General features: G+C 39.6%; 1 protein-coding gene across 1 annotated transcript in view; it reads right to left on the bottom strand.

Moving 5' to 3' along the window:
* LOC149197551 (dihydrolipoyllysine-residue acetyltransferase component 2 of pyruvate dehydrogenase complex, mitochondrial-like) overlaps positions 1-14,858 on the bottom strand; it is a 175,766-nt gene that overhangs the window by 127,933 nt on the left and 32,975 nt on the right. Inside the window, exons 2-3 of the mRNA XM_089405882.1 lie at positions 572-669; positions 55-242 (exon numbers count right to left, since the gene is read on the bottom strand). Coding sequence (XP_089262008.1) covers positions 55-242; positions 572-669 — 286 coding nt within the window. The remainder of the gene's footprint in view (positions 1-54; positions 243-571; positions 670-14,858) is intronic.

Here is a 14,858-nt window from a genome sequence, read left to right on the forward strand (position 1 = left end):
TCCTACAAAGTTTAAATTACCCAACACGATAAGGTACTCAAAATAAATCTTTACCTGTTTAGAGAGTGTGAAGCTATATGTCCTGCTGATAATCTATCCCCTACAATTTTAGGCCAGTGAGCATTTCTTGGGGACCGATAAATACTTAGAAAATATGTAGTCATTTCTGGACATGCTGCAGTCTGTACATTTCTTGATAAATTCTGAGAAAATGTGCGTACATGTGTTTTCTGGCTGACATCCTGCATTAAGCATTATACAATGGCACTAAGAAAATATCCAATTCTACAATTAAAGAAAGAGAAAAGAAAACCTCAAAACTACATGCTTATATAAATATGGTGTATTCCCTTTGCCATGCATTCATCTAAAGTATAGATGAAATACTGAGTGTAAGCAGAACTAAGAAAAGTTTAAATACATTCAGCAGAATTTGTCACTTGTGATTGTCATACTTCACCTTAATGTACTAGAAACAGTAAGGAAGCCCAAATCAATAAGAAACTAAGATAAACTGGAATACTCTAATGTGATTGAGGTAATGCAGGTTTTGTATCTGTAATTCCAATACCTTACACACACTGGAATTTGCATCTCCCTTAGCACATGCTCTGCTCTCCAAATCAGAAGCAATGGCAGAATATCCTCGTTCAAAGCCTCTCAAAATACCTGCAAAATTTCAACATAAATTGAGTGAAACACGTAAGAGGTATTACTTATAGTTTAAATAAAGAATTGCAATTGCAAGAGCAATCTTCTGCTACAACCTGGTTTTCTCCAATCTTTCATTATCAGTTTCAATATTACTCACATTAAAGACAAACTCAAGTAACCAACTGCCATTGTGAGTCAATTTGTGTGGTTCAATTCAGCCCACTTTTATTTATTATTCATGTGCACTTGCCTCAATGAACAGATGTTCAGTTAGAATGTGTGGGATACCACATTGTTAATAGACCCAAAATCTGTAGTTGCTAGCTCCCTTAAAACAGTTGAGGGATCACGATGCCAATTGCTAATCTTTTCCCTTCACATAGGATTGTTTACTATTCTATATTTACCTTTTCTAATGTTCAAGTTCTAACTTTCCAAGGGTTTTAGAGATCAAGAATATCATGAGTCTGGTATTATCTTAATGGAACCCAGATTAACCTCAACATGGAAGTATATATCTTCTCTTCATCTGAAAATAAGGTAATTGCAGTCCATATAACATGCATCACATCTATATGCATCAACATAGAGTCAATTTTGTGTACAACAATTACATAAGCACACATCGACCAACGCTCTGAAAATCAATACCACTATGCCAAAGGTCTCTTAGGTAATCAGCATTACACCACTGATGCAATTACAGGGTTGCACGTGCCACAAATAGACATGTTGCAGCTACCAGATTTGTTAAACTATAACAATAAGATCACAGAGAAGGTTGGACAAGCCAGCAACAACAAATATGGATTGGGCAATATAATCATAACCAAACAACAAATTTCATAAGCACACAACATCCTCATATTCATGGTCATCAGATTACCCTCCAAATAATTATATGCTTCGATAAGGTAAATCACAACATCCATCAAACATGATTGCAAATATTTGTGTACAGACTAGATGTAGAAAATTAATGATCTGCACCCTTACCCAAGTTTACAAGTTTGCATGTGTTTATTTGGCCCAACCCACATGTTTTGGCATGCTAATATAAATTTCAGAATGCGTTAATTGTAAACCTTCAAAGAGTACTTATACTATTTTTCACTTTCCTATCAGCATAACATATAATTTTTGGCAAGCATTCAAGCATGAGAGATACTTGTTTTGGTCAAAGCAACCCCAAAAAAACCCCAAAGCCTCTTGGGGAAAACCGGTTTTCAAAGGAGGATTTTATTGCTTGAGAAAATTAGTCTAAGTACATAAATAAATCACTGTACTTATCTCCCTTCACAGCTGAAACATTAAATGCAAATCCGGAAATTTGTGCCCACTGATGATTTTCAGATTTCACAAATTCTCATGCCCAGAAATTTCTGCCTCGAAATCAGTGCCAAATCTACCTCGATTTCTGTGCAAACTCAGCTTTGATTTCTGTGCTGTAGATGCCTCGAAATCCATGCCTGAAGGTGACTAATGTGCCTCGAAATTTGCACTGGAGTGTGCCTCGATTTCTGTGCTTCCCCTTATCAGCTGCCTCAAAAATTTGTGCTGCTGTCTCCTCAAAAATTGTGCAACCCTCTGCCTCAAAATTTGTGCCTCTGCCTCAAATTGTGTGCCTCCTATGGTTGCCTTGCTCCTCGATTTTGTGCTGCCGTAGCTGCCTCCTTTGCCTAGGAGTTTGAGCCCTCCTCTAGCTGCGAATTCTCCTTGAAGTTTTCTCTCATCTTCTCCTCATGCTCTCTCAAGTGTGAAGTGAGAAATGAGCCTCCTTTTTCTTCTTTTGTCTCTTAGAAAAGATTGAATCCCTAAACCTAGGATCCAATGGATGAAATTTAATGTCCAAATCTCAAGATGTGTGGTTGAGATCAATTCTCCCAAATGACCTCCCTCACACATTGGCCCCATTACTTAAAAGCCTCCTAGTACCTTTTTCAAGTTGTGTACCTTTTTCTATTTTTCTCATAAAGTGATTTTTCAACTCAAGTTAATATTAGAAAAGTACACTTAACATTGTATACATAAAGTCACTTTATAAAGTACAAGTGACTTTAATATTATAAAAGTACATGGTACAACACTTTTAAGTACTTTTTCCACCCATGACATTAATATATCTCATAAATGTCACCAAGACAAAAGTTATTAATGTGACTGCTAGGCTAAAAGGGATAAATGCCTAGTAACACCTCTCATGGCAAAGACTTGGTGAGAATGTCTACTACTTGCTCATGAGTGGACTCAAGCTTGACTGCCCCTCGCTGAACCCAGTCTTTGGTGAAGTGGTATCTGATCTCTATATGCTTTGACAAATCGTGAAATACTGGATTCTCAGAGAGTTTAATACAATTCTGATTGTCACAATAAATTGTAGTTGGTCTCAGCATTTGACCAAAAAGACCATGAAGCATCTTGCGAAGCCATAAGGTCTTGCACCCTGCCTGACCAGCTGCCATATACTCTGACTCTGCGCTGCTCAATAACACTGACTTTTGTTTCCTGCTAAACCATGTCACAACTGTCGAGCCCAATCAGAAACAACATCCAGAAGTGCTCTTCCGGTCACTGACACTGCCAACCCAATCTGAGTTTGTGCAACCAATCAATCTGACCCCATCACATCTGACATAGTCCAACCCATAATCCATTGTGCCCTATAAGTACCTCAACACATGTTTTGCAACCACCCAGTGTACTCTCCTGGGCTCCATCATAAACTAACTCAATGAGTTGACTGCAAAACAAATATCTTGTCTCATGTTCACCAAATACATCAAATAACCGATCAGTTAACGATACAAAGTGGGATCCACCAACTCGAAATTAGCATCATGAACCTTATTTCAGTTGGTGATCATAGGAGTAGCCATAGGCCTGCAACCATCCATACGGAATCTCCTCAAGATATCTCCTGCATACCTGCCCTAGACCTCAAAGATGTTCCCATCCTCCTGCTAGACTTCCAACCCCAAAAAGTAATGCAGCAACCCCATATCAGTCATATCAAACTCTGAAGCAAGATCTCTCTTGCAGTGCTGGATGAGACTGTCCTCCCCTGTAATAAACAAGTCATCCACATACAATACCAGAATGAGTGGATCGTCACCTACAAGGATAAAGTATAGGTTTGGATCTACATCACTCTTCTGGAAACCCATATATTGCAAGTAGGCATCTATCCTCTCCTACCATGCCCTCGATGCCTGCTTCAATCCATACAATGCATTCTTCAACCTACATACATGAGACTGCCTCCCATGCAACTCAAAGCCCTTATGTTGCTCAATGTACACCTCCTCCTGTATAACACCATCGAGAAAGGCAGTCTTCAAATACATCTGGTGAATCCTCCATCACATCTCAGTTGCTATAGATATCACTGCTCTAATGGAAGTATAATGAGCAACTAGTGCAAAGGTCTCCTCATAGTCAACTCCTTGTACCCGTGTGAACCCTCATGCCACACACAGAGCTTTGAACTTCTCAACGTTACCATCTACTGCATGTTTGACCGTGTAGAGCCACCTAGAAGTCACAACTGACTTCCCATCAGGATGTGGCACTACCTCCCAGACATCATTCTTCATGATAGAGGCATACTCCTCCACCATGGCATCCCTCCAGATCTGTTGTCTAGCGGCCTCCTCAAAACTAGTTGGCTCTGTCTCCACAACATCTGCCACAAAGCCACCCAACCTCTCTGGCAGTCTACTCTCCCTCACTAACCACTTGGGTCTCCCCACTGCCTCTTGAGCCTCCTTCAGGGTCTCTCGAAGCCATCTTGGCTTCCTCTTCCCTGTAGTAGTCTCTTGTGGTGGTATGGGAAAATCCTCAACTGGTGCCTCTCCTCCTGGTGAGGAAGGCTCTGAAATAACTAAAGGAGATCCTGAACTCTGAGATATTGTTCCTGAAGAACTTGCACCAGGTGAGCTTGTGACAGGCGAAATTGTACCCTGTGAACCTGTCACCCCTAAAGAAGGTGAACCTCCCAATCCAGATGTACCACCTAATGCACCTGAAACTTGTGGTGTGACCCCCTGCTGAGGAGTCTACTGCTCTACCTGATCAACCTCCCGAGACCTCCTCAAATCCCTCTCCTCCTCAAATGTCACATCCCTCCTCGGGACAATCTTCCTCTGTGCAGGAAGATATATGCGGTAGGCTATGTTGGTCTCATTGTAACCCATTAGGATACCCCTCTCTGTTGTGGGTTCCAACTTTGTCCTCTTCTCCTCAAGGACGTGTGAATATGTAAGGCACCCAAATATCCCGATATGCCCAACTTCCAGCTTCTTGTCGGTATATATCTCCTCAGGAGTTTTGCTAGCCAAGACCTTCTGTGGGCTCCTGTTCTGCAAATAAACAACAATGTTACACGCCTCGGCCCAAAAGAAGAAAGGTAAACTCTAATCATGCAACATCGCTCTAGCCTCTAGCTGCACCCACAATGGTCATGTTCTTCCTCTTTGCCACCCCATTTTGTTGAGGGTTATAAGGCACAATGAGCTTCCTCTTGATGCCAACACTCCCACAAAAATCTATCATCTCTACTGAAGTGTACAAATCCCCATTGTTTGATCTCAACACCCTAATCTTCCTCCTTATCTGGTTCTCCATAAGAGCCTTAAACTCTTGGAATCGTCGGAAGACCTCATCCTTTGTCTTCAAAAAGTAAATCCAGGTCCTCCTGGAGTGGTCATCAACGAATGCCACATAGACTCATATCCACTCAATGAGACATGGGACATAGGACCACATACATCAGAATGAGTCAACTCAAGGATAACTGCAGCTTTGTTGTTACTACTCTAGAAAGGTGTCTTGGAGTACTTTCCCAAAGCACACCCCCTGCACACATCATGATGCTAAGTGCTAAAATCTAGCAACCCGATAACCATCTCCCTCAACACCCTGAAAGCTCCATGGTGCAAGTGGTCCATCCTCTTGTGCCACGGCTCACATAAATCACTGCTACTGGTCTGCACTACCATAGCTCGAAGAGGCTGAAACATGAGTCGGTATAGTTTCCCACCACGAACTCCAATCGCACGAGCAGACTCGATACTGGATCTTCTAGGATATATCTGTTGAAGAAAGTGTAACTAGGTTCGGTCTTCATATGGACTAAGCAATTATTAATCTATGTAATGAAGGGACAAAGACAAAATATATTTTGTAATGCTTGCCTCATGGGCTTCATGAGCAAGAAGTTTTATAGGTCAAAGACTTCTTCTTGATGTCTTTAGGAATTTGTCATATTGTCATAAATATAGTTTAGAGTCATGAAGTATTGTTACACCATAAAAAGGGAAATTTATTGAAGAAATTATATCCTCCGAGACCTTGTCAAGAAACTCCATAAAGTCAGCTCAAATATGATCAAACTATCCCTTGATGAAGTCGGCCTACCCACAAAAGATAAGTCACCCTAGAAGAGGAAGACAGTCCACATATATAAAGGTGGAACTGTGTCCTCATTTGGATAGTGGATTCAGTCAAGCTCTGAGATAAAGTGCGAAGAAGAAGTCAACATTCCAGCGCATTAATAAAAGACAACTCAACGAAGAACAAAAGGAAATACAACGCAATAATTTGAGATTATGCTTCGGGTTTGTACCTACCTCACATCACTAAAATAGACCGAGGTTCACTTCAGGAAAGAGATAGTCATGAAGTCTGATATCCATTGGTCACAAAGTCTGTTATCTAGTGTTTGAAATAATTGCGAACAAGGAGAGACACGAAGTCTGTTATCTAGTGTTGGAACGAATTGCAAACAAGAAGGAACCATAACACAAAAGTAAGGGAATGTGAAGTATGGAAAGGAGAGAAAACAATAGTCTCTGTCTTGATCTAGAAGAGACCGAAACCTATATAAGAAAAGGAAAGTCTTCCATAGTAAAGACGAGAACTTGACCTGGTGTATCAAGTGTGCACAAAAGAGATCTAAAATGGATTCTTCAGAAGACTGAGTTTAAATATAAGGAAGACTGGAAAGAAGCCTACTATAAAAGGCTATTAGACTTGGGACCGAATTTCCCTAGTTCTAGTGCAAAGCAGTGCAAGAAGGAAGAAACATAAGGTGACTAAAAGGAGCCAGTGACAAGGTCTTGGAAGCATGATAAAGTCAAGGGTCTAGTGTTTGGAATTTGTCAATCAAGGTTTCAATAAGAGAAATTCAAAGAAGGGTTTTCCTCTCTAGGAGAGAGAGGTTTTGCCCTGGTGAAGAGCCAACATCTTGTGTTCTTGTCTCTTGTGTTTTTTATAACTATTTGATGAAGTAAGAGAACATACAATAATAAGAAGAAGAAGATGTTGTTAACAAGAAAAGTAAAAGTACTTCACAAATTGTTATCATTGCTAGAAGAATTTGATCATAACTCAGATGCCCTAGATTCTTCAACATGGTATCAGAGCTAAGGTTCAGAAGTCAAAGGAAAGGCAGCAAAGAGACATACAAGGATCAATCTTCAAGGGTATCAAAGCAACTTGAAGGTTTTTCTCAAGATTAAAGGATCAAGTCTACAACAACAAGAACTTGTGTCTCCACAACCATCATCAAAAGGCCACCAAGACCCTCATCAAGATGTTTACAAAGCAAGGTAACTCAAAGGATCTCAAAATCAAAGATCACCTCATCTTGAAACAGGTTGAAACCCTAGCAGCAATCCTGATCTACTCTACTAAAGAAGGCAAAGCATATTGAAGAAGAAAAAGCATTGTCATCACCTTCTACGTTATAAAAGCAAGGATCATTTCCTTGCCCTAGAAGAATATTATCCAAGGGAAGCAGCAAATCATCCTCATCAAAAGGGAGCAACCTTTTCCATTGAAGAAAGGCTTTCCATCGAAGAGAAGATCATCCAACCAGCATCAAAGTGATCAAGTAGAAGAGTTCATCTCCACTTGTCAAGTAAGTATCTTTCATTTTTATAATCAAGTTTGCTTAAATGACTTCATGACTGCAAGAAGATCTATGGATTGAATGGGTCATCAAAGGTCCTTGCATGAAATAAGGAGGATTGTCATAATTCGCATATATAAAAGAAGTCAATGAACATATTAAGGAAAAGGTATTCTTTGAATTCATGGGAAGGAACTATTAAGATTCTGTCATCCCCATGTACCAAGAAAGAAGACATCAAAGAGATATATGAAATGCCAGAGGATACATTCTCTGAAAAATGCAATATAGAAGGTCACATCACTTAGACCCAATCTACACAAAATGAAGGTATCAAAGAAAGAAAGAATATCTTCATGAGATCTCAATTGAGAGATCTAGGAAAGATGATAAGAAGATAATCATCAAGGTAACAAATATCCCTGAACAAAGAAGGTTACCGCATTCAACAACTTGTGGTATCTATGTTAGATATGTTCGATAGAAGGCAAAAAAGTTGAAGGACACAATTATGTGCAGAAAGGAAAGGAAAAGACAGAATAGTATAAGATTAAGGAAAAGATAGAATAGCATAAGATTCAATGCTATGGAAAGAAGCTCATATCGCCAGAAAGATGGAGGAAGCTGAGGAAAAGGGCCAAGGAAAGAGGGAATAACAAATCACTCCTATGAGTAAGATAGTATTCCTCACAAAAGGGTCCTATCATAAGCTCCTAAATCTTGTGTTATAGATATGACCATGATAATAAGATGCATCGTGGCATCATTAGGAACAAGAGCTCGTGACATCACCATGGGAATCATGAAGGACAAAATCCATGGTAGTCAAACTTGAAGGATATATCTCTTGGGAACCTCACTGGACATTGTAGGAAGGGAAGAATTCATCTAGGACAAGGCTCATCATACATCAAGAATGAAACAGTTGCCAGATGGGGATATGAAAGATCCTCAAGATTCTCTGATGGAATCCTCATCGAAGGGTTCATTAATCTAGAAAAGAATAAAGTGTTTCAACAGGAACTCCAACTTATGGAATCTATGAGATGATGATGTGATGAGATGAAGTAGATCAAGGGATTGAAGATCTTTTCAATCAAGGGAGCCCCGATGACCTGAAGGTAAAACAAGGTATGTATGCTTTTGTTTAATATTATAATGTCATGTCGTATGGTTGCAGGTAACATGGATCATTACTTCTATCTTGAGAAGCATGATCAAGAAAAAAGGATCTCCTCCTCTAAAAGGATGTAGGAAGGCATAAAGTCACACTAAGATTAAATCAACATAATATGTCCTCATATGAAGTATGAGGTGGTTGACTACAATTAAGAAACTCTAATTAAAAGCTCGTGGAATAAGTGAGGAAGGAAGAGATCATGAGATATGCAAACATGATGAGGTCAATCAACATCCAATAGACCAAGAAGATTTGACTAGGAAATCTCCCAAAAGGATATGAAGACTTTGATGAAAGTCTGAAAAAGATGGAGACCCGTGACAATGGATATCTTTGGGAGATGTGTCAACATGAATGCAGGATGTTGATACCTATAGGAAGATGCCATGATGAAGAGCCATCTAGTAAGGTACAATTTGATTAAATGTTATGTTTTCTTCAATAATATCTGGATGAGTGCATGCATGGCCACTAGAACAAGAGTTGTATGTACAAGTACAACTGGCACCCATGTGGTGGATGGAAATTCCTTAAAAAAGCAAGAAGCAAAAGAAGTAGCTATATGACGAAGGTTCCAGATATGTATCAAGAAGGCCACGTTCCATAAAGAAACAAAAGACATGATGAACCAAGAAGGAAAGTGATCAATCGTTGATGCCCTACAAGAAAGAAACTCAACTGAATTTATGACATCAAGGAAAGAAGTTGATCAAGTAGTTGAAGGACCCACAAAGAAGAACTTGTTGATGAAAGGGAGAATCCCTTGTTAAGAGGGAGCTCTGACAAGACCCTGATCAAGAGGGAGCTTGGATTGGGTCACCCTTGATTAAAAAGGAGTGACAGTTGTGTTTTCTATTTCATGTGTCATACAATAGACTAGGACTAACAGCCATAAGTCTCAGTGAACGCCATGAAGAGAAATATAGATACGTGGTGGCTGTATCCTCCCAGATTGAGAGGGAGAGATAGACACAACATTCTTGTCTTCACCTGGGAAGAAAGAATGGGAGGATTGGGTAATCATCTAGCATCTGATACTCTTTGAGGATGTGTAGGGCATCCAAGATAAGAGTAAGCAAGAGGACCGATATTATTTGAGGGCTGGGAACCCAAGATAAGAACAGTCCTAGAAGGTCATACTTAGTGAACACTCGGGTGGGTATCTACCTTGCGAGACAATGATGAAGGTGTCTATAGCCATTGGTCTCGCCAACATTGTGCTCTGATCTAATGAGAGATAGAGTTGTCAGTCAAGGCCTTGTTGTGGAAACAATTTGGTTACTATGATGCTATAAAAGATGGATTACCAATTCGATTTCTGATGTCAATTCCTCAGATTGAAATGTCCAAACACCTTGTAATAATGTATGAATACCTCCCTAGTTAAGAGGGAGTGTTGAAGAAAGTGTAACTAGGTTCGGTCTTCATATGGACTAAGTAATTATTAATCTATGTAATGAAGAGACAAAGACAAAATATATTTTGTAATGCTTGCCTCATGGGTTTCATAAGCAAGAAGTTTTATAGGTCAAAGACTTCTTCTTGATGTCTTTATGGATTTGTCATATTGTCATAAATATAGTTAGAGTCATGAAGTATTGTTACACCAAAAAAAAGGGAAATTTATTGAAGAAATTAAATGCTCCGAGACCTTGTCAAGAAACTCCATAAAGTCGGCTCAAATATCCCTTGATGAAGTCGGCCTACACACAAAAGATAAGTCAGCGTAGAAGAGGAAGACAGCCCATATATTTAAAGGTGGAACTGCGTCCTCAATTGGATAGCAGATTCGGTCAAGCTTTGAGATAAAGTGCGAAGAATAAGTCAACATTCCAGCGCATTAATAAAAGACAACTCAGCGAAGAACAAAAGGAAATACAAAGCAGTAATTTGAGAATTATGCTTCAGGTTTGTACCTACCTCACATCACTGAAATAGACCGAGGTTCACTTCAGGAAAGAGACAGTCATGAAGTCTGATATCTAGTGGTCACAAAGTCTGTTATCTAGTGTTTGAAAGAATTGCGAACAAGGAGAGACACGAAGTCTGTTATCTAGTGTTGGAACAAATTGCAAACAAGAAGGAACCATAACACAGAAGTAAGGGAATGCGAAGTATGGAAAGGAGATAAAATAGTAGTCTCTGTCTTGATCTAGAAGAGACCAAAACCTATATAGCGAAAAGGAAAGTCTTCCACAGTAAAGACAAGAACTTGACCTGGTGTATCAAGTGCGCACAAAAGAGATCGAAAATGGATTCTTCAAAACACTGAGTTTAAAATTTAAATATAAGGAAAACTGGAAAGAAGCCTACTATAAAAGGCTATTAGACTTGGGACTGAGTTTCCCTAGTTCTGGTGCAAAGCAGTGCAGGAAGGAAGAAACATAAGGTGACTAAAAGAAGCAAGTGACAAGGTCTTGGAAGCATGATAAAGTCAAGGGTCTAGTGTTTGGAATTTGTCAATCAAGGTTTCAATAAGAGAAATTCAAAGAAGGGTTTTCCTCACTAGGAGAGAGAGGTTTTGAGCGAAGAGCCATCTTGTGTTCTTGTCTCTTGTGTTTTTGGTAACTGTTTGATGAAGTAAGAGAACATACAATAATAATCATAATAAGAATAAGATCATGTTAACAAGAAAAGTAAAAGTACTTCACAAATTGTTATCATTGCTAGAAGACTCTGATCATAACTCAGATGCCCTAGATTCTTCAACAATATCAACACTTGTCCCTTCCGAAACAATACCTCGTACCCCCTGTCCTCCAAGCTGGAAATTGATATCAAACTCTCCTTCAACCCTGGAACATAAAGAACATCTGGCACCTCCAGAGGAGGTGATGACTCCCTCTGAAATGAAATTGTCCCCATACCTGCCGCCTTGAATTTGGAGTTGTCGCCAAGCACAACCTCCAAGTCAATGTCATCTTCCAAAAGGCTCGTGACGTGATCTCTAACTCTGGTCATATCTCCATTGTCTATGAACCATGCACAAGAAGATGTGACATGAATGGATAAACTCACCACCAAAGCACACTCTGAATCAAACATAGCCACAAAATCATCCACATCTGTTGAAGCTGCAACTCCTTGTTTCTTCTTACCCTTCTTGTTGGGACACTGAACAGCATAGTGACCCATCTTCCCACAAGCAAAGAATTTCACTTTGCTCATGTCCTCCTTAGCCTTTTGCTTCCCGTTATCCTGCTTTGCTCCACTAGAAGACCCCTTCTTGATCTTCTTGCCCTTTTTGCCCTTTACCACAAGAGCAACATTCTCCTCTTCACCTCCCCCACCACTCTTGCTGCCACTTTTCATGCTCCTCCTGACCTCCTCCTGGAGGAAATCGTCCCACATCCTCGAACCAGGAAAGTGCTCTCTAGCACCAAGCTGTGGATAAAACTATCCCACTTCTCAGTGAACCCCTCTAAAGCAATCTGAACCAACTGCTCCTCTAGAACAGTCTCTCCAATAGCAGTTAACTCATCCTTCACCTGTGAGACTCTAGTGAGGAAAGATGTCACACTGTCGGTCTTTGTCATCTTGGTGTTGCGTAGTTTTTGTCTCAACATCATCTTCTTGTTCTCATTAGAACTATGGTGCAAAGAGACCAAAGACTCCCACATCTGATATGCATATCTCATCCCTGTAACATGAGGGAAAAAATTGTCCTTGAGGGCATCTAGAAGGATCCTCTTTACCTTCACATTCTTCTTGTTGAACTCTACCAACTAAGTTGGATCGGTGGGTACTTGCACAGTTGCTTCAACAACATCCCACACTTCCACCTCCTCCAATAAAAGCATAAGCCTCTCCTTCCATGGGCCAAAGTTTTCAGCCCCCATCAATTTGACCTCTACTCTCAACCCAGTAGCCATGACCCCACAACAAGCAAAATGAGGCAAATCTGAAAGCTATAACCAACCTCCCTCTTTGGGGCAAAGTTTCAAAGGTATGGTTCACTGTTTGAAGACTTTGGTAGCTTGTTGCCCTCTTTATCAGCTCACTGAAAATGAAGATTTAAGCCTCAACTTGGCTCTAATACCATGTAGAAAATTAATGATCTACACCCTTACCCAAGTTTACAATTGTGCATGTGTTTATTTGGCCCAACCCACATGTTTTGTCATGCTGATATAAATTTCAGAATGCATTAATTGTAAACATTCAAAGAGTACTACTATTTTTCACTTTCCTATCAGCTGAAAATTAACATATAATTTTTGGCAAGCTGCCTCCTTTGCCTAGGAATTCGAGCCCTCCTCTAGCTGCAAATTCTCCTTGAAGTTTTCTCTCATCTTCTCCTCATGCTCTCTCAAGTGTGAAGTGAAGAATGAGCCTCCCCTTTTCTCCTTTTGTCTCTTAGAAAAGATTGAATCCCTAAACCTAAGATCCAATGGATGAGATTTAATCTCCAAATCTCAAGATGTGTGGTTGAGATCAATTCTCCCAAATGACCTCCCTCACACATTAGACCCATTACTTAAAAGCCTCCCAGTACATTTTTCAAGTTGTGTACCTTTTTCTATTTTTCTCATAAAGTGATTTTCAGCTCACTTTAATATTAGAAAAGTACACTTAGTACTTTACACAAAGACACTTTATAGAGTACAAGTGACTTTAATATTAGAAAAGTACGTGTGTGAAATTGGAAAAAAAGGATGCTTTGAGTGAGTCAGGTGACTTCGGTTCTGTGGCCCGAACAAACGAGGGCGGCTCTTGAATAGCTTGCCCTCTCAAACACTTTTAAGTACATTTTCCACCATGACATTAAAATAACTTATAAATATCACCAAGACAAAAGTTATTAATGTGTCTACTATGCTAAAAGGGATAAATGCCTAGTAACACCTCTCCTTGGTACTATTTCCGACACTAGAAAATTTATAGGTGGAACTAGCATGTTGAATAAGGTTAATCATAGATAACGATAAATTTGATATACATGTGATCATTTTGGTAGCATACAGTTAAGATAAGAAAAAAAATTCAATGTCCAACAAATGACCACGAGTAGATCAATGGAACTGCTAAGTACAACAGTATCAATGATGTGGGAGCACAAAGGTCAAACCTATAAAAACCAAAAGCATATATTATAACTATCCCAAGGAGCAATATATAGTCATAACAATGCATAACAGAAAGTATAAACTAACAATTATTAAGAGAACATGCAAATGCAGGCTCTTCAATGCATGAGAATGCGAAAACACTGCTACATGGAAGGATCTGATAAAAGACGTATGAAACACTACTGAGCTTTTGCACCCTCTTCAATGCATGAGGATGGGACAATACTTCCACTGAGGATCTGATAGGAGACCTATGAAACACTACTGAGCTTGTCTATGTAACTGAGCCCACACATTCTGCATCATCATCATTATTCCTCTAAAGTAAAAATTTATTAAACAATAAAAAACTCAGTTTACAAATATACATAAAGATTTGCAAGCAAGATGGTACTAAACAAAATAATTAGATAGGACAAATTAAGCCCAACCAACCTAAGCTAGACCAAGCATCACAATCCATATCACAGCTGAATGGAAACAACCACAAAGATCGTAATCAGTGTACAAAAATGACAACACGAGAATCTCTAGCTGTGGTTTTCAGGTCTCTGACCACCTTCCCCTTGCCATGAACAAGCCTAAGCTAGACCAAAAATCCAAGTCTATCCACAGCCAAATGGAAACAACTACAAAGATTGTAATCAATGTACAAAAAATGACAATATGAGAATCTCCAACTGTGACTTTTGGGTTTCTGACTACCTCACCCTTGCTGATAGCTGCTTGACTGGCCTCCTTTACCATGTTCATCCTTTTTCTTGGTCCAAATGGAAACAACTACAAACTGTTCGAGACATAATCCTGCGGGATTTTGTGTAACAGTAAATACATTGTAATTAAGAATCCAAAATGTCATACGGAAGATAAAGGCAAAGAGCCATCCTCCTAATGTATAAACATAGTTTTAAAATCCAGTCCGGTCAAACGAATATCGGTGAAACCGGCCAGTTAGCTCCCTGAGATATCAAACTGGCCCAATAAATCCGATTTGTTGGCTGGTCAGGACCCGTTAGGTACCAAACAGTTAGCTCCCTGAGGTATC

The sequence above is a fragment of the Pinus tabuliformis genome, chromosome 2_2, assembly GCF_031772625.1.
Source record: "Pinus tabuliformis cultivar Carrire ecotype Pingquan chromosome 2_2, CPIR1, whole genome shotgun sequence".
NCBI lineage: Eukaryota > Viridiplantae > Streptophyta > Pinopsida > Pinales > Pinaceae > Pinus > Pinus tabuliformis.